Source organism: Apteryx rowi, unplaced genomic scaffold, assembly GCF_003343035.1.
Source record: "Apteryx rowi isolate R43461 unplaced genomic scaffold, aptRow1 scaffold_77, whole genome shotgun sequence".
In the NCBI taxonomy this organism is placed as follows: Eukaryota; Metazoa; Chordata; class Aves; order Apterygiformes; family Apterygidae; genus Apteryx; species Apteryx rowi.
Window position 1 is genome coordinate 485,454 of NW_020451060.1, and position 24,623 is coordinate 510,076.

At 38.7% G+C, this 24,623-nt stretch overlaps 1 protein-coding gene across 1 annotated transcript in view; it reads left to right on the plus strand.

Annotated features, from left to right (window-relative positions):
• The window catches only part of NTRK2 (neurotrophic receptor tyrosine kinase 2), a 198,824-nt gene that overhangs the window by 42,318 nt on the left and 131,883 nt on the right, over positions 1 to 24,623 (plus strand). The window contains exons 7-11 of the mRNA XM_026088466.1: positions 1,553 to 1,685; positions 3,235 to 3,534; positions 8,481 to 8,513; positions 13,041 to 13,141; positions 14,176 to 14,275. Of these exons, the coding sequence (XP_025944251.1) occupies positions 1,553 to 1,685; positions 3,235 to 3,534; positions 8,481 to 8,513; positions 13,041 to 13,141; positions 14,176 to 14,275 (667 nt within the window). The remainder of the gene's footprint in view (positions 1 to 1,552; positions 1,686 to 3,234; positions 3,535 to 8,480; positions 8,514 to 13,040; positions 13,142 to 14,175; positions 14,276 to 24,623) is intronic.

Here is a 24,623-nt window from a genome sequence, read left to right on the forward strand (position 1 = left end):
TTTTTTTTTTTTTATGAGCCAACACAAATGTGGGATACTGTTCAAAAAGTGAGATCACCTCATTTTTTAACTCTCCTATCTTTGAAATGTCATGTTCACTTTGTTTCAAGTTTTCCAGAAATACTCTGTCCTGGCATAACTTTGTGAGATTTCAGAGGGGCTTATAATATAGGCTAGCTACAACCTTAACCGTGGAGCACAGTAGTCTTTTCAGTAGCAGAAGAAAGAGTGCCTTTTAAATCTCATTTGCCATTCACAACTATCCTTCCCTTTCTGCAAGTGTTGTTTTTTGTTTTCTTTTTCTCACTTCCATATCTCTGTTTCTGCCTCCCTTTTCTTCACCTCCTATGCTGCTTTTGCCTGTTTTTCCTGTCTTTTCTGATTTACAAGGAGAAATATTAGCAAAAGTTAAAACTAAACACCAGCCCTGTGAAGTTAACCATGTGCTTGGCTTGTATGCTGGTGTATAATTCTGTTGGTGTGAGTTAGACTTTTCTTGCTGTACGTTTCAGTGCTGATCCTGTGATTGAGCCCCGAGCTCTAACTCTTGCTCCAAGGAGTGCTCGCCTCTGAGAGTTATGTCCGAGGAGAAACTTACTTTGGGGTGTTGGCTTTTCCACTCCCTGGGGTCACACTGAAATCAATGGGACACTCTACTTCAGTTGAGTTGAGGTGTCATCTCAATATTTAAAATCCTGTTCCTGCAATGCTGCGTGCAGGAGTGGTCCCACCTGCCACCATAGGCTGCCACTGGAAGTCACTGTGGTTTTATGGGTGCAGCATATTGTTTGCTTGCTTTCTGTGCAGCATCAAGCATATGTATACACTAAGAAAAGTATCCCCAAAAGGAGTTTTTTAAATGATGTTCCTCGTTATTTATTTTCTAATTGTGTTTTGGTTCCTTTCCTCTCTAAGAAAATAATCTCCCATTTTATGAAAGAATTTAAATACAGAAATAGTAATTGGATATAATTTTAAGGACCTGATTTAAGAAAACAGACTGTAACAATCAGCTTTGACACATTGTTGTCAAGGTGTAGTAGAGCTCAGAAGGCAGCAGTAGAAGAGGTGTCAAGCTAAGCATAAAGGAAAGAGATAAAAGGAAGAGTAAAGCAAGGATCGAACAGAATATAGAAGGAAAGAAAAAGATTAAGGAGACCTGAGATAGACTGTAGAAATCAATCATGAAATGGAAAAGGGGGGCGAGCAAGGAAATGAGTACAGAAAAAACAATTTGTGTAGAGGGGAAAGAAGCGTTAAAAGAAGGGAGAAGCTAAAAGTGACAGGATGAAAGAATGGATGAGTATAGTGTTGTAGCAGAACAACTCTTTTGGGGCTTTAAATCTCCTGCTACCGATGGTTATAATTGGTTCTGTAGGTGTTTTGCATCTGTTTGGATAAGACACCAAAGTAACACTTTGATTAATTGCAGGCTGATACAGCTAAAAGGAAATGAAACTGGAAAATGCCATTGAACTGTGGCCAATGGCTCTGTCTCCCTTGTTTCTTTACGCCGCAGTTGACGCATACATATTTTTCTGATCATTTGTAGAGTGACACAAGTAAGAATCCTGCCTCGCTAACCATAAAAAACGTTTCATCCATGGACAGTGGACTGTGGATTTCTTGTGTAGCGGAGAACATCGTGGGAGAGGACCAGGCGTCTGCCGAGCTCACGGTGTTCTGTACGTAAGCAGGGCTGCAAACGTCTCCTGAGGCCAAACCACGTTGGCACCAACTGTTTTGGGTATAAATATTTGTTGGGCGCAGACACTGTTGAAAGGAAAACTCCCTGAAAGCCTGTGAACTATCTATTGCAGTTAATGCTGGGAATAGCCCAACCAGCAGTTGTTATTTTTGTCTTTTTCTGCTCTGAGTACTTCTGCAAAAATTATGTGTCTAAATGTTTTATCTTCCAGTTTGGACAATCTGTAAGTAGATGTCTGAAACCCGCAATATGCAGTTGCACTGTCAGTGTGAAAAGGTTTGTAATGGCGTGCATATGCATATACGCTATCTTATGAATCTAAGATACGCAAACACCTCAAAAGGGTCGTAGAAATTATTTATAATAAATTACAAATTTTCAAGATTTTTTTTTTAATTTAAAGCAACAACTGCTTTGTTCAAAAAATAACACACTTGCAACATTTGTTCTGCCAGATGTAAATTTATTTGTCATAGCTTTGAATAATGCACTAATTCATCAGGGCCAAGAAAGGGGGAAGGGACATGTAGTATAGAGGCATTGGCATCTTAGTTCTAAGATTGCAGCCTGAATTCATTTTATGTGAAATAGACAGGATGTTTTCACAAGTTGCAACCCTCTGTTTAATTGAAGATGGGAATGGAACACTTTGTAGATGGAAAACTTTGTTCAGCATATGCTCATGACAGAGTAAACTAGCGAAATTACTATAGATGCACTTCAAATATCTTGTAGGTTGAAATTGAATGTGTAATAGCTATGGGAAGGGACATAAACTAGAAATGTTTGAACAGTGTAAATGAGATTCTCAGACTGGCACTGTTATGATTGATAAAAGGGAGTATAACTAGATGAAATTGGATGCAGTTAAGACTGAGTATCAAGGAAAATTTCCCAACAATGAAATAACATGCAAGGTGTGGGAACAATCTCCTGAGTATAAGCCTGTAAACTTGAGGCATTTAGCAGATTTGAACAAAGAAAATGTATCATAGAAAGTGGTCCTTCCCTCATGGAAGAATCCAGGGAATGAAATCATCTGCTCTGGCTTTGATTCTGTGAAGAAAATCATCTGAAAGTTTGGATTTCTAGTTGAATATATTTGCAGTGCTACTTGCTTTTGGCCAGCTTTTAACTACTTTTAATACTGTTTTGTTCCTTCAGCACTCCTCTGCGCCATTTTTAGTACAGTGAAGCTAAAAGCTCTTTCTCCCTTCTCTGTGATCTGGTAACTGAATTTTCCACACCTTGCAGAGTCTGAGTAGCTCCATGGGGGTTTGGTGTTTGTCTGAAACTAGTTTGTTTTGTTTCTTTCTGAAGAGTGGCTTCATTTCTGTTCTGAGCATAGTATCCTAGGCAGAGCAGATGGGCTTCCTGTGTGAGCATCCTCCAAGATAGGTGTAATGCCTACAACAAGCATATTTTAGCACTGATGAATGACAAATATTTTCCCTGATAACTTGAGGGGGAAAAAAAAAGCCATGTTCAGGATATTCTGATGTTCTTCACTCTTTTTTCCAATATAGTTGCACCAAATATCACATTTATTGAATCTCCAACCCCGGACCACCACTGGTGCATTCCATTCACTGTGAAAGGGAACCCTAAACCCACATTGCAGTGGTTCTATGAAGGGGCTATACTGAATGAGTCTGAATACATCTGTACTAAAATACATGTTATCAATCAAAGTGAATACCACGGCTGCCTTCAGCTGGACAACCCTACCCATCTGAACAATGGTGCTTATACCTTACTGGCAAAGAACGAGTATGGAGAGGATGAAAAACGTGTTGATGCTCATTTCATGTCTGTGCCTGGAGATGGTGAGTATAATGTTTTTATGATTGCAATTGCAAATTGATGAGAATGTGGGGACAGTGCTCCTGGCCGACTTACCTATTTTGAAGGAATATTTTTAATATGTACTTTCTTCTTTGAATGAAGGTCATCAGGATTAGTTGCAAAATAATGTTTTTCTTTAACATTTTCTTGTTTATTGCTCCTCAAGGGAGGCTGTGCCAGTGCTCCCTAAATCTTCACTTTGAGTAACCATTATCAGCATGAGCTAAGGCTGTAAAACATTACTATTTCTGAAGTGCTTTCTCTAGCCTGAGTTCTAATTCTGGGAAGCACTGAGTGCCAATTCAGTCAATCCGCAAGTTTTCAGCGCTGTGTACGAGTGCAACTAGGCAGTGTATCCAAGGACACAGCGAGTACGCCTACAAAGGATCTTGTGCCTTGTTGCAAAATCAATAATGCAGTCTGCCAGCCCATGCTAATACATTGTTTAGGACACCAGAGGGAGCTGGAGAGAAAACAAGTAACCCAGAGGCAGGATGGACAAGGTCTCAGGTCCTTATGGGCAACTAGATGTTTAGTTCCCAATCATATCAGTGAAGGTTGGGCACCTGCATGCCTAGGAATATTCGTGCTCAAGATGGTTGCCATTAAATGTCTGCATCTTATGCTGCTCTAAAGGCTCCAGGTCAGTCCTCCTAAAGGCTATGTGAGCTGCCTCAAGGTGGACTAACTCACTGAACTGCAGGGACTGCTGTAAGTGGTTGATGTTCATTGTGGTTTGATCTTTCCTCACGTCTTCAAAGCCATATGTGAAGTGACTGTAAGAGTAAGAAGGCATACATGTAAGTGTACTGCTATATATGAAAAAGCTCTGAGTCGACCTTGTACAGCAGGACTGGAAATATAGGCATATTTTTGTGCATGTACTTGGAGAGTCATATCTGAAAATACGAGTATGTGTGTACCTTTGGCTTTTTAATCATGGGATAGAAATAGCCTCCCTCTTTTTTGAAACAGCAGTGTGCAGTGCTAATGTTATGTGATAGAAAAAATGTGAATATTTAAATTCCCTCTCCTACATTGCAGGCTATAGACAATAAAAATACAGTCTGTATTTAACATTTGTACTTATCAGCTCAGTTTGCTACGGGGAGTGAGATGGCAGTTCTTTTCCTTTCCCACCCTTAGAAGAAGAAAGTGAAGAGCTGATACAACCAGGCTCTATTTACTCCTGCTGTTCTTTGTAGCTCCTCTCCTGTTTTTCCTCTAGAGTCCTCCCTTAAATAGAATCATTACAGAAACATGCCATGGTTTCAACTACTGGCATCCTTTAATACTGCATTATAACAGTTGAGTAAAATGGTTTACCTCATACGCATTCTGTATACAAGTTCTCTAACCCTCTGATTATTTAATATGAACCTGGCTTCGTTTTCTTATCAGAATAACAATTCCTCTAATACACTTATATGAATTTGATATTATTCTTTCATTCAAATTCCTCTTACTGTTCCCTTTTCCCTTTATGCTTCTCCCCTGTGCATTGAAAATTTCCCAGTTGTGGCCTTTTAAATTATTAAATAGAACAGAAGGTATCCTCCCAGTTAGAAAGACAGCATTATTTATTAGTTCCTTCATTTTTATAATTATAAGCAATTTAAATATCCAAGATAATCTATGCTGTGTTTTTTAAGCATTTCTCAAGCTCTGTGGTGGATTAAGCTTCACAAAAACTCTATAGAGGAAACTAGAATACATACAGAGAGGATGTAACTGTATTAGAAATCAATTCATTATAGTGGATTAAACCAAACCAGTCTTAAAAATTAACAACAGGGGAAACTGCTTATCTAGTTAGACTCCTCAATATTGTTTTTATTAGTAGGGCTTTTTTCTATAGGGCTTACGACACTGAGCTTTAGAATATTCCACAACATTGTTGCCTCCTCCACTGAATCTGTCATAAAAGCAAATATTAAAAAACTAGACTTCTCCATGCATTGTATTACTGTTTTTTTCCCCTCTACTACTATTTAAAGCACTGCCAGGATTTTTCAAACCCTTAAAAGGCCTTTTCAGCCCTGTCGTTACTGTGTAGTTTCTTCTTCTGGCCCACGTATCATACAATGAAGCATAAAGATTAGGCCTACGCCCTAGTATTATGTTCATTTCCATGCCTTCATGACTGAATTAAATACCAGCCCGTGTTTCATGGGGTGGGGTATCCTCACTGAGCTTTGAACCAATTCTGTGGTTATTACATCACTTATGGGCAAATGCACTGGAAAAAAAAAAAAGCGAATTTACAAACCCTCCACCTGTAGACTGTATGTTTATTTAAAATAAATTCAACAAAGTCTGAAGCATGTTGTTTTATCACTCTACCTTCAAAGTTGTTTCAAACACAATAAGGACGAGATTTGAGCTAGGCTGCTTTCAGCTTCCAGTATGCTACTTGCAAAATGTTTTTTGCTGGAATAAGGATGCAGGCACAGAGGGAAGGAAGGCATGTACCGCAGTGGGATTTGGATCAAGTTAATGATATCACAGTTAATGTGAATTAAAACTTGGTTTCAAAATACTAAGGTCCAGGAGAATAAATTTCACATTCGGTTAGCGAGGTTTTTTTTAAAACTAGTCTTAATCTGCTAAACTTCATGGACTCCAGTGTGACTGTTCTTGCTGAGGATAATTTGACTATTACAGACTACAATGCAGCAAACAGTAAGCAATAAACACCCGTATTTTATTCCGGGGACTGTTTCCATAAATGATCTATAACAGCTAATGAGCACTGGAGAGATTGTTAATAATAATAACTATTTATAAGTAAGCTTGTTCGTCTACCAGCTTTCCACTCTAAAATTCAGCTGAAGGAATTCAAGTCACGTAGTATCTTGTCAAGGTAAAAGAATATGTTAAATATGCCTTAGAAATAACATCTTGCTAGTGTGGCATAACAACATGGGGCTGTTTTACAGAAGTATTTTTTTGGCTTGAGTCTTTTGCTGCAGCTTTATTCTGCAAATGTCAACTTTGTAAAGAAAGAATTAAGCAAACCAAATGTAGCTGGTGCAGTTTATAAAGGTGATTGGATAGGATATGCCTATAATAGTTTATTTGCACAACAACCTGTCCTAACAGAGACCAAAACAACAATGATGTTTTTTGTTTGCATTAAAAATAATTGCATGTAAACATGCAGAATTACTGTGGTGAGGTTTCATGTTGAAATAGCTTCAACCAATGTCTTGATGATTGAGTAAATATGTTTTTATGTAGAGGACACTGTATAGAAATTTGGGTTTGGTCCAGCTTCTTGATTTTGCAACTTTATTTCATGTGAAGTATTTAGTTATATAAAAGATTTTTGAATAGCGTAGATGACTTCCTAGTACATATGCTCCTGGCAGGAATTAGAACTTAAATTAATCTGATTATTTTATCCCAATTCCGGTAAACAATAATAACAATGTTGCCATTTAATTCCAGAGTGAAGGTCTAGGAAGATTTTTTTTTTTCTTTAGATCATGAGAAGTAGCACTCATAAAGAAGGTAAATTGGAAATATGTTCTTTCATCAGTTGAATGTTTTTTACTGGAAAAACTGAATCTATGAAGATTTATGGACAGAAAAGCCTGGTCAGAAATTGCTTGAGAATAGACAGGAGTACATGCTCGTGTCATTTGTTATTTATTTCTACAGATGGACATGGCCATTCTCTTGGGGTCTTCTTAACCTATATTTCTGGGTCTGATATCTTCAAATATATTTAAAATGAACCTAATTATTTGCTGTCATTCTGCAAATAGGTTGCAACTCTTACTTTGTATTTTCAACGCAGATTCTCACGCTGTTGACTTAAGCAGAAACAAGTGTGTTCTGGTCATACTTCACAGTGCCTTTATGCCAGTTTAATGCCGCTGGTATGAAATTACTGTATGATACTGTAAACAGAACTGTTTTTTGAAGTTTGATTCATCTTTAGAGGTTTTATCTATATGTTAGTTTTATTTTCAAACCAACAAAGAATAAATATATGGAAAAGATATTTAGGCGCCTACTATATGAGGCATGCTATAAATACATCATAGACCAGGATGAATGAGTATGTTGAAATATAGCACAAGTATCTGTTGAAGCATGATCAGACTAATAGTATACTACTTTCAGTGGGTGTTCTGTGCATTATACTCACATATGTGCTGAGCCTTACACATGTGCAGTAATTAGAAAAAGCTGCAACCTGGAACTAGTAACCTCCTGAAAAGTGTAGGCTAGATGGGTATCTACTTGTGTAAAGGCTGGATTCTCTAGTTTCTTTGCCTATGGGATATCTTGCTCTTTGAAAAAGAGTTGTGTCTGTGGATCAGCTGAACAGCTGGTTTCCTGGAAGCATCCTCTAACAGAGTGCTTGAAGTGATGCTGCTTAGTCCATTGCTACCTCTAGCCCTTAATTTGCCAGCTGCGGCTGCCTCTAAACCTGTTTGCCCAGTGATTTAATTGCAAAATTTTTTAACCAGGTAAAAGTTAGTGATTGTAACTCCCACCAAGGTCTGCTTCCACCTAATGTCAGAGAGAATTTAACATTGATTTTCAACAAGAATAGTTCCTGCTGCACTTATTCCAGATATGCATTAACATTGCAGAGCAGAATTTTGTCCATTGGAGAAATATGCTTGCTTTTACCAGAGCTAATGCCCTGTGCATTAGCTGTTTCACATGAAGCAAAGCATTAATGGTTAGAATTGCTCTAAAACAATTGTAAGAGTAATCTGATTAACAGCTAGAACAATATTTTGATGTTGCTTTGTGTTTCTGTAGGTATTGACCATTGTTATTGCAAATAACATGTGAACTCTTAAAAAAAAATCCTGAAGAAACTCTTAATGTGTTCCTGCATTTGCAATCTATTTACAAAGGCTTTTTTTTTTCTTTCTTTTTTTTTTTTTCTCTTCTCCATGTACAGGTAGTGGCCCAATTGTGGATCCAGACGTTTATGGTATATATTTGATTTTCTTTTTCTTTTCTTTTAATGATAGAAATGAAGGAACTCAAACCACTAAAAGATTGAATGTCAGGCTCAGTTAAACTGAAATGGCACATATTATAACACAGTTCTAAAAGGTACTTTGTATTGTTGGTTCTTTTCCTGCCTTATATGATTTAAGATAAATGAGGGCAATGTGATGTTTTACTTTGCTGCTTTTGATTTAGATTAGGAGAAGCATAAATCCACTGCTACCAATAGTTACAAATGGTCCTACAGGATAACAGCTGTCTGATGCAGTTCATGGACATGAAGTTTTCTGAACCTTTCAGAAGCATTTCTTGAAGGAATGAGAGTTCATGATTTCTCCTTGTATAACTTTATTTTTCCAGTGATGATTCCATACTTGTTTTGCCTCCAAAAATGTTCCCCTAAATCCCCCTTAAAAATGAGGTTGGCACAAGTGACTTTTCCTGTAGGCAATTTATTTTTCTCTGTCCGCTCTTTTGTACCTTCCCTTAATCTCTCTTGCATAAGCAGAACATCAAGTCAGTGATATCTGAACATCTGCCAGAAGATTTGATGACACAGTGTTCACGTTAGTTTTTTGTTAGGCAAAATGTTTTAGGCTGTACCTAGCAAAAGCCAATGTGCACTATCATAGAAGCTGCAAACTGAGAAACAATTGGCTAGTTTCACATAACGCTTCTGGTGTACTTTTGCTCAGCATGAAAGTCCGTCCTCACCAACACAGCCAAAACACCCTTTAGCTTCCAGCAGAAGCTGGATCCTGTTCGGAGTGCTTTTATTTGGATGAAATGGCACATGACTCAAGTTTCCTTAAGCTGATTTATATGTTATTGCTTTGATTCCATTCCATGTCATTGAACTTTAGCAAATGTGCAATTGAAGCATCAATTTGGCTTTAAATGCTTAGGAAATAGCTTTCCCTCCCTCTTTTTCCAAATTCTTTTTATTTGGGGGGGAGGGAGGGAGAGAAGGAAAGGGGGTGATGGTTTGCGCAGTTTCCTACATGTGTTGTGTTGTGTAAGTTGTATACATGAAGATTTTGATTTGGAGGTGTTTACCAAGGTCCTGATGCATGTGTATGACTTTAACTGTGTGAGTACTGTGATTTGGTTGACTTTGGTAGACTCTGTTGAAATGTGTGCTTTGGGTTGTGCAAGTGAATCAGAGCCTGAAAGATCTAGTCCTGATTAAAACAGCATTCCTTTTTATTTCTGGTTTTGCTTTCTACTTTTTGAAGTCGCTGTCTTTGATCTTTGTTTCAGTGACTCAGTGCTTGCTTTGTGAAGCACTTTGTAGTCCAGAGCACTTCCTCAATTAATCCAAATTCACAAGTCTAGTTAGCGAGGTACGAATAAATAAGACCGTCTAAAAAGTCTAGAAACTGTCGTACTGGCGTCTCTGGAGACCCACTGGTTTCACAGCCTGGTGCGGGAGCTGCCCTGGGACTCGCTCTGCCCAGGGACAGGCGATTCCTCATGACTTCACTTCTGATGCTAGTAACGGAGTAGAGGGGAGCTGGGCCGAAAGGGGAGGCCTGTTGCTTCAGCAGGCTGAGGCGACTGGCCTCCATTAAACGCTTTAAAAAGTGCTGCAGGAAACGGGAGAGCTGCTGAGCTGGCAGAAGCATGCGCAATGTTACGTCTGCCTGGCAGGGGGGCAAGGGGGTGTCTGCGGACGTGGCGCTTCGTGTGCGCGAAGTGCAGCACAGCCACTAATCCCCCCAAACCGATCTCTGCAGAGCCAGGGGAAGAGGCAAGGAGGAGGGGTGACCACCCTTTGGTGTGAGAAGTCACGGAGACGCAGAAATAGTGGCTTGCCCAAGGCCGAGTAGGAAATCGAATGCAAAGCTGGCTTCTTTGGTGCTTCAGTTCATGCTTTTATGCCACGCTGCTTTTCCTGAGGTGGCCGTAAAAAATGAGGGAGACAGTATGCCCCATAAAACCGAACTCCCGGGAGCATTTCGCGAAACGACCCCCTGGTGCCTGTGACTGCGCTTTTTGTCTGCATCCCAGCTGCTTTGCACCCTGTTCATAAAACGTCTGCAAAGCACTAACCTGCTTGAGTTGTGATTTACCTCGGCTGGCATCGGTACATGGGGCTGTGCAAGGTACAAGGCACCAGGGAATCGAGCCCTGCAGCAATAGCAGTCCCACATAGCATGAGTCAAGAGGCGTGACCCTGTCCATATCCAAATGCGGTGCGTCTATATCAGCATTTCATAACAACACGAACAGGAATTTGTTTAATTCAGAATTGCCCCTTTTGGGCTGGATGGTTGCTGTGCATGTTTTCCTTGCCTGGCTCACCCATTTCAGGAGGCTTTGAAACTCTGGCACTACTTCAAATGCAGATTGTTCACAGTTACACAGTGGGAAATGGCAATGCAGCACCAATTTACCAAAGTGACCTACTTTATCCCTTTCACATTTTAATATAATACTGTATTCAGAGGATTCACAGACCCAGACCTGAAATACTTTGGGTCGTTCTCGTTAGTCCTCCAGTGTATGCTTTCCAGTATCTTGGGGTAGAAGGGAATGTAAGCACAACTGCAAATACAGTTCATCAGCTTTTGCCCCCCAGTGTCTGCAGGTTAAAATAAAGAGCAATAAATTGTCTTCTTAAAAGTTTATATTATAGAGATAAGCTCTTAACATTTATTTTATATATTGGTCCTATTATATTGTCAAAGTTATCATAGTGAAGACATTGCCAGCAAATTGTAAAGAAAGCCCAGTCTTATAGCCTGAGATACTTGTTATAAACTGTGTTCCTTCACTGATCAAGAGTCTAGATGATGCCTGTAGGTGAATAAAACTGAACTTTCTTCCTTTGCTGTGGCAAAACTTGTAGTCATAGTAGTGGATGGTCTGTGCAGCTCCCTGTCTCACTGTCCAGGCTGCCTGTGCAAGTGAGAAATGGGATTTATTTTGCAAGAAGTAAGGATTTTAACTTTGCTGCAGAGGAAACTGTAGACATAGCGATGCAATGCTGAGTTGGAGAATTTAAGTGGTAAAAGGCCAGGAACTTAAATCTGTTTTCTCATGAAAGCTCCATAGACTTAATACGTATTATAACTTGAAAAAATCCTGTCCTTTGGCATATGTGGTGTAGACCCAGAATAGACTATGTGAGTTGGTTAGACAACCTGACTGGACCGACTGTAGCACTGGTGGCAGAGGTAGCTGTGTAGATTCAAATAGCAAAGAAATCTGCAGCCTGATGAGTGCTGTGCAGAAAGAAAGTGTGTTTGTGTATGCGTGAAGATCAAGGCCCGTGCGGCTTGCTGCTGACGTTGCCAGCTGAGCTCTCCAAAATGGCCTTGGGAGCTAAAGAAGATAAACTTTACCAAGGCACAGACAGGCCCTCCATCCCCTTGCCAGGTGGCAGCTCTGAGGTCAGAAGAGTTCCTGCCTCTGTGGTCTGTGTGAGCTATGACTCTGCATTTTACTTTTTCATATTCACAGTTACAATTTCATCTGTAGGCTTGTGGCACTGATTTTAATCAAAATATAAAGAAATACACAATTAATTGCAAATTTAAATTACAGTGCTGGAGGTGCATTTGTAATAAATGCACTTATTGTCCTTGTTTGTTTTCTTTCATCTGCACACATATTATGGTCATAAAATTGGAACATTATGTATATTTCTAGATGTAATCATAAAATACATTTAGCTTTTTTATTTTAATGCATGGATTAAAGTTCATACGTGTATTATTTAATTCTTGTTATCTTGTTTGAATAATTCTGAGAGAAAATCATGGACTGCACATATCTGTGTTTCATTTTAAAATAATTATAAATAATTAAGCCATATTTATTCTTTTGATGGAATTGTCCTGGATTCACCCCTTTTTGTATTTGTATTGTTTTGATAAATCAAATTTCTTTGGACCATCTCAGGGACTTAGCTTTTTTCAGGTTTACCTATATGACAGTTCAGTATGTTAGACTGTAGTCTCTATGCACACAACAGTATTTCTGGTTATGTTTAACCTAAGAAAAACAGCTATTTCACATTTGATAGCAATAAACTAGCTAAAAGGCCATCTGCCAAGTTCTCCTCTGCTAAACAGAAAGTCCCCAAGCTAATTTCTAAGACTGTCCTATATTTGGCTGAATACAAGGCAAGGAAAGTTCAGTGTAGAGGGCAGTCTTTGATTTTTAGTGGGAAGTCAGAATCACATAAAAATAGCTTTATAGATGGAGTTCTCATTTAACTCTAGTTTTTCTGTTATATATTATGGTGTAGATATAATGCTGCAGAGAAAAGCAACTTCTTTTTTCAAGTCTGTCAGTCACACTCCATTTATTGAAAATTACCTGCCACAAGGATCCCCCAAAATGTATCAGGTACAATAGAAAAAAAGTATCATTTTCAAAGAACTCTGAATGCTAAGAGGTGTGACTAGTGTTACGGTATTATAGAAATGAAATAAAAAAGACTACCATTTCCCCTCTAAGATTACGAAATTATAAAAGCAATCTTTTTTCCTTTCCTAAGAGTATGAAACCACGCCTAATGATCTTGGAGACACCACAAATAACAGTAATCAAATCACTTCTACGGATGTTTCCAACAAAGAGAATGAAGATAGCATCACTGTAAGTATATACATTGTTTCCTGATCTGTAATCTTGGCAGACTTTCTGGCTATACAGCTAATGAAACTGTGGAGATTGTAATGGGACCCTAACATACCGGAACAGCAGAGCCATTACTGTGTTGTTATCCAAACTTAAGAGAGGGGGGAAAAAAAAATTTCAGGGGGTGAATTGTGAGTTGGGAAAGAAAAGAAGAGGAGGCTATACAGGCTGGATATTATTTCAGTACGTATGGCTGGAAGTGACGAGGGAGGAATCTGTTTTGTGCAGTATGGGAGAAAGCCTACCCGGTGGCTCTCTCCAGTGTTGATGGTTGGGGAGTGAAAAGTTATAACAGTAAGGACAGATGGCAGAGTTCCTAAAACTTCCATTTTGTTCTGTTTCTGTCCGTTAAGCGCAGTGGGGCCATAGCTCTGACAGCCTCCAGTCCCTCACCTTGACACTGGTTGCTTCATGGAGATAGACTCTGCTAAAAGATCAGGAGGATCCTAGACAGTCTCAACCCCTCTGATAGGAGAATCACAGAATAGCTGAGGTTGGAAGGCACATCTGGAGATCATCTAGTCCAACCCTCATGCTCAAAGCAGGGTCACTTAACGCAGGTTGCCCAGGACCATGTCCAGTTGGATTTTGAGTATCTCCAAAGATGGAGACTTCACAGTCTCTCTGGTCAACCTGTGCCAGCGTTCAATCACCTTCACATTGAAAAAGTGTTTTCTTATAAGCTTTTTTAATGTGTTATAACATGCCACTCGACTGGAAGGAAATGGGGTGATGGGCATTCCTTCCCACATGCCTTGAATGTGTAAGATATTGAGAAAAATGGTTCTCAGAGGTATCTGAATCCCTGTTCTCTGCAGGGTGGAAGAAACCTCAACAGGTGGCTTCCTTCTGTACTCCGTGATCTGAGTTCAAACGTGTCCTATTTCAAATGAATCTCTTTACCTAACTGAGTTAATCTGAATTTATGTTGAATGATTGAAGATAGTTCATGAGAACAAAATATGTAGATCTGTTTTTGTCCTCTTTTGTAGGTTTATGTTGTGGTGGGAATTGCAGCACTGGTGTGCACTGGCTTAGTGATAATGCTAATTATTCTGAAGTTTGGAAGACACTCTAAGTTTGGGATGAAAGGTAAGCAGGGTTGTTTTTTTTATATCTTCCATAATTGTTCTGGGTTGTACAGGCATTTACCATGGGCTTCTGCATACGAACAGTCTAGATGAAGGGCCATCACATTTTGTGTTTCATTTATTTGTCAGGTAAGTAAGGGCAGAAACAGACATAGATAGGAATACAGAATTTTGGTTCGAACTGTTCTACTTCTGTTTTTTCTTATCACAGATCCCATTTCTCTCCCTTCCACTGCACAGCCCATTGGACACTTCCTGGAGTAAAATGTTAGTTGAGTCAGTGTACAGAGGTAGATGATAAGAAATGAAGTTCATTCTGGTAGGAATTTGATTATAAATATTTGACAGTTCGAGAATCTGTGCTGTATGCAAGAGGTACTTCAAACTGTACTGTAAATGCAACCTTGGGGTAACACATTCAAAGCTAAACAGCAAAAGAGGAAGGTGTATTTGCAGTGCATCCTGTCACACTGATGCTTTTTGATGGATGCATTTTCTAGAGCTTCTGTGTGTGTCTTGGGAAGTGGCAGGTGCAGAGAGTGGCAAGCGCTCTTGTTCCTGCGGAAGAGGAAATCTCAGCTCTTTTGTTTATTTATTTATTTTGCAGACAGATGTAGGTACATGTAACACAGAGGTCCCTGTAACAGCTCCAGTACAGTATTATTGTACTGATCTCCTCAGTCTGTGTCTAGAGATGTGGGTGGAATTGTATTAAAAAAGCACATACACACAAAATAAACGCTTATTTTCTTGCTGAGAGGCCTAGAAGGTGCTTTGCTGTGTGTTAAAGGAGATGAGCTTTTGTTCTTAAGATGTGTAGTTGAAGGTCCATGGAGAGAGTCTACCTACCAGTTTTTTGGTAGGTTCCTGTTAACCTTATGTCTTTCCTCTCACTTGTGCTTATTATGTAGTATCACAGAAGGTTTTTTTCCCCATGGTTTTATATTTTGGTGAATCTGACTTGTCCTTGACCGTGTTCTTTTCAGAGATATCTAATGTGTATTTGGTATTTGTATATTTCTTTTATAGAGGAAAGTTCCTAGAACAGATACAATTTGAGCAGAGCAGAAATGTAGATGGTACATATTAGCTTGCTAGGATGGTAACCTCCTTTTCTTTCACTTTCTTCTGATGAGCAGTCTCTGGTCTTTGGGATAGCATAAAAGAAGACAGGCATTGTGAAAAGCCCACAAAAACAACATGGAGCCTGGGGGCTAGAGCTGCAGTTTTTGGCCAAAGACTAGAAGAAACTCCTTAGAACTGAACAAAAGTTCAGGGTAAATTTTCTTTGTGGCTAACACTTTCTAAAATGTATTAGCCAGCTGAAGGAAATGGAAGCCAAATAAGATCAATAATGGGAGATGCCTGAGGTGTGGGCCTTGAAGCTGAATGCTTGTTAGTTATAGTTATCAACATAGCATTATTGGAGGAGTTAGGAAGTAAACTCTACCCTGAAGGAGAATGGGTAAAGTTGTATTTTGCCTGGTAATGTAGTAAGCTGCCTTCCAGGGAACTCCTTACTTAGTGGTGGTTCTTGAGTACCTTCAAGTAGAACTTCTGAAAAAAATAGTGGTCTTGCATAATCAGTAACTTTTACTTTAGTAATTTTCTTTTGCAGAATTGTCCATCTAGATCATATTTGAGTAAGGAAGTATTTTAGGGGGAATGGCTGGCCAAAATTAAGGCAGCAACCACATGTTCAGAGTTTATTTTATTCTGTTAATTTGACCGGTGATGGTTAGAAGAGCAGTAAAATGAGATCACTGTTCAGGGACAGTCCTTCAAAAACTAATCACTGGCATGGTACGTGTGGTAATGGTGAAATGTCACTATGAGCTACAGATAAAACCCAGACTTTGCTTTAGAAAGGGATGGCGTTCAAATATTCCTTAAAGTAAACCTCAAACTTCTCTGAAGTTTACATTCACACCTGAGCTTCACAATATGGCTCCATATATGGATCCAGAGTCCCAGAAACACTTTCTCAGTTTATCACCATCAGTGTTGTTGAATTATTATTGAAACAATATTTAAAGACCTGAGATTAGAACACCATATTGATATGTAATACCCAGAATGTTAATAACAAATTGCCTTCTCTGAAGAGCCTGCAACATAAGCATATATTGAGAAATAATAAATGAACATAAACAACCTGGGATATTTGAGCATGAGGCAAATAAGGCAACAGTGAAGAGAAATTTCTTACCGTCAGAAGTATAATACGTCTAAAATGCGTATTTTTGGAAATTTTGGATAAAAAGATCAAACCAGCTACCTGTGAATTCCATGAGTGGTTTGTCATTGAGTTCAGTGAGAGCAAAACTACGACCCAACTTAAGATACAGACATTATTTTATAATTTGTGCTCTAGCAGGGAATTGGGAAGTAATAAAATATCCGGATTGCTATGGAAAATATTTATAAAACAAAGTAAAATCTTCCTCTTTTCAAACATTTCTGAAAACATGAATGAATATTTTTCATTTATCAGAAGGAGCTTCCTGAGTTACATGAGGCAGAGATGCACAAAAGGCTCTGCTTCATTTTGCTATTATCTTGTGAAAACACAAAGTCACCTCAGACACACTGTCATTAAATATCCCCTCCAACCCTTCCTCAAACAATAGTTTAGAAAAAAACAAAACAGTCACTCAATGATAACGGGAGCAGTAAAACTGGTGATCAGTGGTATTGTTCATGTTACCAGGTACTAATAGGAGAAAATGTTCCCCTGAAAATCAGAAAATGAAATGTGTAAATAGGTAGTCAGCACTGTGGCCCGTATAGGTAATATCTTTTGTAAGGAATGAAATTTTCACCCCTCTGGGTTCACAGCAGGCATCTGCAGTGTCTTGAGGACATTGTTTTATACTTCTTATTTTTTAATGCCAATTTATCCCATTTTCTACATTGACAGGGATCATCTGTCCCCTTCTAGCACTGTTGCCTTGCTGAATCCCTCCTCACTTAACAAGCTAGTGCATGGTTGGAGGTTGGGACTGTGACTAGTCTCCCCAGAAAGAGGTGCGGAGTGGGTGGTTGTGCCCTGAGCTATGCTGCATCCGAGCAGCTGTACCTAGAAGTACTTGCATGTGCTGAACGGCCACAGAGACTGCGGCAGAGCTCATGTTCCCCCCCTTGTCTTCTTGCCAGGACTGTACCTGAGCAGAAAAGGGTCCAATTTACATGACAGGGAGCACCTGGTGCACTGGGGGCTTCCAGTACATTTGCTGTACAAATCAATCTCTATCGAGATGTGTTAAGGAGCTGTGTAAAAATAGCTTACCCTCTCTTTTGGCTTCTCTCTTCATTTTGTATATCTAAAGTGAGGGGACAGCTTGGGATACGTTCATTTCACGCTGTTACCTTGCCCAATTACACTAGTAGAGTGCTTTTTCAGGTAGAGAAGCAAGCAAATCAGCTCACAACCAGTAACAGAACTAAAACATTTTCTTTGTGATATCCTGGATTCTGGTCGAAGTTGGGTTGCACTATACATGGCAATTCTTTTCACTCTTTCCCTGCTTCTTTTTACTTTGTCTTTTACAGTTTGAGGAAATAGTGTTCTGATGATTAATTTCAGGATCATTGTTAGTGCAGAACTGGTCTCTGATCTGTGCTAGAACACATTCAAAATAGTGTTAGTATGAAAAAAAAATTCTTCTTTCTACTCTGTGAATAAACTTTCATGTTGTGCTAGACTTCTAGATAGCATTGCAAAATTCACCAAAGTAACTGGTAAAACTTAATTCTCTCTCTTTCTCTGCTTATGTATATCTTAAGCACCTTCTTATAAGGGGTCTGTTGGTAACAGCTTTGTGTTAAAAGCTCCTTTTGGTTCCTTGAGGAGGTGAGGTTTTTAGATCCTTGCAAGAGGCTGCAGCATAAATGGCAAAAATTTCTGTTAATTTCTTAAATACATTTGTTAAAATCTGTGGGTTGCTCTTGTGAAATGCTTTGGCTTGCTTGCTTGCTGGAGGATGTGAAAGTGCTTATGGTGGGAATTCACTGAAGGCTCCAAGATATCTTATCATTTTGTGTGTATGTCTGACTCCATCTATCCAGCATATGAAACTGGAAAATAGCAAGGGAACTGGAGCAGAGAGGGCAGGAGTAGGTTCATGAACTCCCTGAGAGGATTTGTGGAAGAATAATTCTGGTCCTGTTTTATTCCACATCCCCTGCTGAAAAATGAATGTAAATAAATAACTCGTTGCAAAATACCCAACTTTTTAGTTTGCAAATGTTTGTTAACATATGAACATGTCACTAAGCATGGACCAAAGTACAGAGGAAACTGATGGAAGATAACACATCATAAAGGATGAAAACATTTTTGCTAATTTGAACTGAAGTAACTTTTGCCACAGGGTGCCCGTATTCAGGCAATAAAGCAATATATTTAGTGCTTCTTACTTGTTAGGAACTCTGTGGAAGTAGGTCAAAAAAGATCAGAGTATTATCACAACTGTAGCTGTTAAATGAGTTTTTCTTGAAGGTTCCAAAACCAGAAAGGAGTTCCCAAACCAACCCTTTCTCTCTTAAGAAAGTAACAAATAGAATCTGACAGAAATAGAGGGAAACAGATGTGTATTTAGTCCCGTTGGGGTTAGAGCATTTTTTTGAATGTTTGTGTGAAGCTTCTGTCAGTGCTTTGAGCTTTGTGCAATAGTCCAAAGGTAAGAGAACAAACGGAATCTGAAAGTCCCCTCATAGTTAGGCAGTGCTAGCAATCTTCTCATGTCTGTGGGCTTGGGTGTCCTGTTTTGGAAGGTGCATCTCCTTCCTAGATCTCTCTGAACTGTTTACCATGTCCTAAACTGAAATCCTGACAGCAATTATTTGCTCCTTTTGTGAGGTTTCAAGGCTATGCTGGGTACAGAAATTTGTCTTGCTTTGTCCAGATAATGGAATGGTGTAGGTTGATTTAATAAAGCCATGTTCCTTTTAGGACAAACAACCCCAAAATACTACCTTTCCTTCAAGCCCTTGTTATTTACTTGTCACGTCTTTTGAATGTAAATTTACAACTTGGACTATCGGTCAGGATGTTATGCTTTTTCACAAAGTTGATTAAAAGTTATGAACAAACCCATGGGTTTTGTCTGCAAAGTCAAAACAAGATATTTCCTCTGACTTAATGACAGCTTTTTTCTTGCAAGTGATTTCCATAACTTTTGTATTAGACTATGAGCCTCCTTTGAATTTTTTTAATAAAGTTGGTTATTCCAAACATGAGCACGTACCATAGTCATGGAATATTTTTTCTCCTTTGTGTGTCATTCACTATATTGTTTTTGCTTGTAAACTCTTGTTACATACTGAGCTTCAATCAAAAAACCCAAAACAGTACAGGAGAGGGCAGCTTGGAACCTGTCTTCCATTGAGGCATTTCACTTAGGATATTTTAGTTTGAGTAAGAAGTGCCGTACAACTGTATAATAAAAGCCACCTTAATCAGCAATATTGTCATTCGACACTTCTGATAATAGCTTCTGACACAATGTATCCATTATGACTTAAAGTCTTTAACCCTCATTTACCTCAGTAATCATATTTATATGACTTTCAATAATAGTATTGTTTAGATTACAGTGAAGTGCTGCTTTATTCTGTCTAAATATGACAGATTTTTGAGGTCTTTGCGTATTCTTTTGGATGTAACTTCACTGTCAGTAGGAGAAATCTTGTTTCTCTCATATTTGTCTATGAGTAAATGGCAAATGGTCATGGTGTTCTCTGTCTTAATAAGCTTTGTTTAACTCCACATTGTTGGGACAGAGGGGAATGACTGCAGGGGGTTTCAAAACAAACCCTGTGACTTGCATGCTGGTTTGATTTTTGGAGCATCAGATTACTCGAAGCAAATGCCTTGACGTACTGATATGGGAAAAGGGAGAGATGCTCAATTTATTATCATTTAAGTCATGCATTATTGCATGTCTTGCTTAAGCAATTGGATTGCTTATGGACTAGAAGTGAAATACGATTAAAATGGAAGAGCTTTTGCTAATTTTAATTCTAAACCAAGTGCAAAATAAAAGTTTTGCTTCAGCAAAGACCTGCAATTTGGCAAACATGATCTAATGTTCAAACTGGTTATAAATCTGTAATGAGCTCTCAGTGAGGGTTTCCTGGTAATTTTGTGCCTTGCTTGCCAGGTCACTAAGAGGAGCTATGCTCAAAATGTGGGATCAGTTTGTAGCTCTGGAACATGCTTGAGTTTCATCAAGTCACTGAAATCCTGAACTTGTTGATTTCTCCAATTGTGCCTGTAGAAGTAAATTTGTACTGTGTTGTACCTTCCATAATGCAGATTCTGTGGGCGTCAATCCTTTAATGTGTTTAGAGCATTTCATTATTTAGTCAATGAGTAGAATGTAAAAGAGGGATTAATTTGTGTGACTGAGTGGTTGTAAGATAAGATGTAGGGGAAAAAAAAGAATGTGCTCAAATCTGCGGGATTTTTGATGATGAGACATGTAAAGACAATGATGATATTGCTCATCTGAAGCAGACACCAGAAGTTATTTTTATTGTTTGACATTAGCATTCCAATCCTTGTAGTCATGGGCAGATCACACAAATTGTCTGTCTCAGGTGCATCACTTGGATTATGGGGATAGTAATATTTATATATCACATGGACATTTGGAAGATAAATGTGTTAATGCTTGTAAGTACCTTACAAGCATTGAAGAGGCAAATCGCTAAAAGTAGTTCAAAAAATGAGAGCTTTTATGAACTGATCCATGAAAGTCATTCTGTGTAAAGGATTTTACAAAGATCTTAAAACATTTAAGCCACTATTCTCTTGCATTACAATAAAGAAAAGATGTATCTCTTAAAATATTGCTTTGTAGCTATGTCACCATATCAGAACATTTGACCCTGTGCTCTTTCTGCCTCCGTGCAGACTGGACATAGGAGGAAATGCAAGGAAGGGAGAATGGGAAGTAGGAGAGAATGTAGGTCATGAGAATTAAATGTTTCCCTACAAACAGAATAAACTAGAGCAGGCACAAAAAGAGACTGGAAAAAGTATTTGGATGTGGGGAGCGAAGGGGAAAAAAGAAGACGAGCAAAGAAAACAAAGTCAGTCTTTTTTTTTTTTTTTCCCCCTTGAGTGGCCCAGTTCTCCAGCACATTGAGTGCTATTTACCACAAAGTAAACATGCGCCTAGTGGAGGTGGCCATTGAGAATCTTGAGACTAGATGATACTTGAAAACTAGATGCTAAAAAACAGAGCAGTTCTTGGACAACATAGGTGGAAACACAAACAGTAGATAAACAGAAGGTATTCCTGGTAGAAGTTAGGTCTTTTGTGTGATCTCCACCTAGCAAAAAAGCTAGTTTGGAAGAAGCTGCTGTAGTCTTAAATACTGACAAAGACCTGGGCCTGATTGTGAAGGCAGGGAAATACCAAAAGGTTACAGGAGAGCATATGCTATTTACAATACAGTGACATCTTTTCATTAAAATTATTTGATTCAGGTATGTGAGTCTCAGTTGAATAACACCACTGGGGTTACAAATATGTGTTGTTTAGGACCATGTTCCACTGCTGCATCCCATACTGAATGCTTTTACAATACCTGTCAGATTTTATGCAAGTTTCTTCCATTTGCATTCCTGAACTTTCAAAGATTGTTGAAGGATTACTTCTGTGATTAAGTTGCATTGATTTCTGGTTCAGTCTCTGAGTAGTCTGAATTTCTTTTTTTTTCTTTTCTGAGCTTGGGAATCCCTGTGCTTGTCCTGGACAGAAGATAATATGATTACTGTGGTCAGTAATGTTCTGTTTTTAAATGCCTGGCCATATTTGCTACTTATCAATTCTGTTAGCAGATGCTGAGACCTTACTATAGTTGGAGTATACTTTTTTTTCCTTCTTCTTCTTCAGTAAAAGCATTCAGTATTGAATTTCACACAATGGGGAAAGATTCACCATGGACTCAGAGTCTGGCTTGCGTAGATCACTGCAGCGTAAGGATCTTATGATTCTCTTCTCTCAACTCCTGTCATTTTGCTTCCTGCAGTGGAGCTATGTCTTTTAAAACATCATGGAAGAAATCAGAAAAATTTCAAACCGATTTAAGTATATTTCAGACAAGTGTGTGTGTGCCTAGAAAAGCTCCACAAACAAAACCACTCAGAGATTGAATATGATATTAAACTTTTCTGGTGCTTATTTGCACTTTCTCCAAATGAGACAAATTGCTTGTTCTTTCTTGCCCAATTTTTCAAAAATACACAAGAGTGGGCTTTTATCAACAGCTTAATTTAAATGCATCTGAAAATGCCTTTGTCTTCTCAGTAGGTGCATTCTCATAGCATTATATACCTTAGATATGGATATTTGGAAAAAGTAGCAAGAAACTTTTTTTTCTTTTGGAGAAATTTATGGTGCTTTGTTTTTCTGAGTGAACAAGAGATGTTATAAAGCCATCATTGTTGTCGCAGTGCTGTTGCTGTTTAGGAAGAAATCAGGAAGTACAAAAGTTCACAGGAATTAAGAATAATGAAGACAAAAGGTAGCCAAGCTGCTTGAATATCTAGTAAAAAGAAAACTTTAGGTTTGATTCAGTTCTGGGCAAAACTTCAAGTAAGATTGTTTGTTCTACTTGAATGAAAGGGTCCTTTTTATATCTCTTTTTCACACGCACCAAAGCATGTTTATCATCTCCCAGGACTGCTACAGCCTGAAGGGGGAGCAGCTTTGTATTTTAGCTGTTGCCACAGCCTCACCCCAGCAACCTGTGAATTCCCCAAAGAGTTTTTTCATTATGGTTAGCTGAACACACCTTGTCCAAGTGACTCATGTCTGTTCTCAGTTGTTCTCTTCCTGGAGACACTGTGCATCCCTGCTGCTTACTCACCTGTGTGACATAAGTCTGCCTCTCTGCTTCGCATAGACACAGTTTAGCCTTTCATGTTTATTTACTTAAAACATTAGGGCTATCTTCTATCCTCAACCTGGATGATAATCCAGCCTGAAGATCAGGGTAATACAGTATAAATAATTCCTTTTTTTCATAAATTAATTGTGAGGTGAAATGAGAAGAGTCTTCACTACTTCCAAGAAGTATTTAGTGTTGCCCTCAAAGCCTACTTTCTCCTGCCTCCTGTTCTGCATGCTCCCTAAAACTCAGAATTACCTTTTTAAACAAGTGTCTCTCAGCCTCTCTTCTTTTTGTCCTCTGCCTTGTTCTGCCCCATTTAACACTGTTCACTTTCCAGTATCAGAAACCAGGAAGAACTGACACTTCCAATATGGAAATGGGAAATCAGGTGTAGCAAAATGAGAAAAATCAGATTTTTTCTTTGAGATTAAAAAAAAAAAGTGAGGGGTTGGGAATCTGCCTTTTATTTTTTTTTTCCTACTTCCTCAAAAAGAAAGGTGGGGAGGGAGAAAAAGAAAAGCAACACAGCAGGAGTCTTTATCATGAAGTGAAATGGACATAGTAACTATTTAGTAACTATTATTTAACCTGGATTAATTTTATTCTTAATGTTAAAAGTTAATGCCACTGTTATTTCTTAAACTACCTGGTTTAGGGGAATGCCCTGGGGCACCGAATGGAGTAATGCAACCATATAAGATGTTAAAGAGTCCTTTACATGTCTCAGACAGAATACAAAGTATTTCTCCTGAAGCTTTACTTCCTCCTGGCAGTATGGCCAGCTAGTCTGACTGTGGTCCTCTTCCCTCCATCAGCCCCTTTCCTTCTTGTCCACTTTGAACATTGTGTATAATAATACAGAGCCAGCACCTCTGAGAACTCAGAATTGGACATTTTCTCTCAAAATGGCGTTGTATTTTGAGTGCATCTTCTTCATGGAGTACCAGAAAGGGGGAAGATTTGCCGTGTCTGTGGCACTCAGCAAAGCTGTGCTCAATCTCTGCACTGCCATAACTTTCCACAGTCCAAAATCACAGGTCTGTCATTTGTTCCATGCTTCAGTTTCCCCGTCACTGGAAAGGAAATACAGCATTTTGCTTTCTGTTAATTGCTTAACCTTATAATACTGCTACAATTGTGAAGCACTCAGATGTTGTGGTGTGCAGTGTAAAATATATTAATGGTACAGCTAGTTGCAAATTTGGAATTCAGATAGACTATATAGAAGTGTCTGCAGAGAGTATATGAAAACTTGCACAACTTAGAGGAATTCATTTGTAATGCTAGTGAGAAATGGCAATGTTCCTGGATCCAACACTTGTCCCTGGATCTGACAGGGCCAGCCGCAACATGGAGATGTACTCTATCTGGCCTTTTAAAATAGGAGAAATTTTAACTGTGGTTCTGATCAGAAGACATTGCCACTAATTGGAATTTGGAGA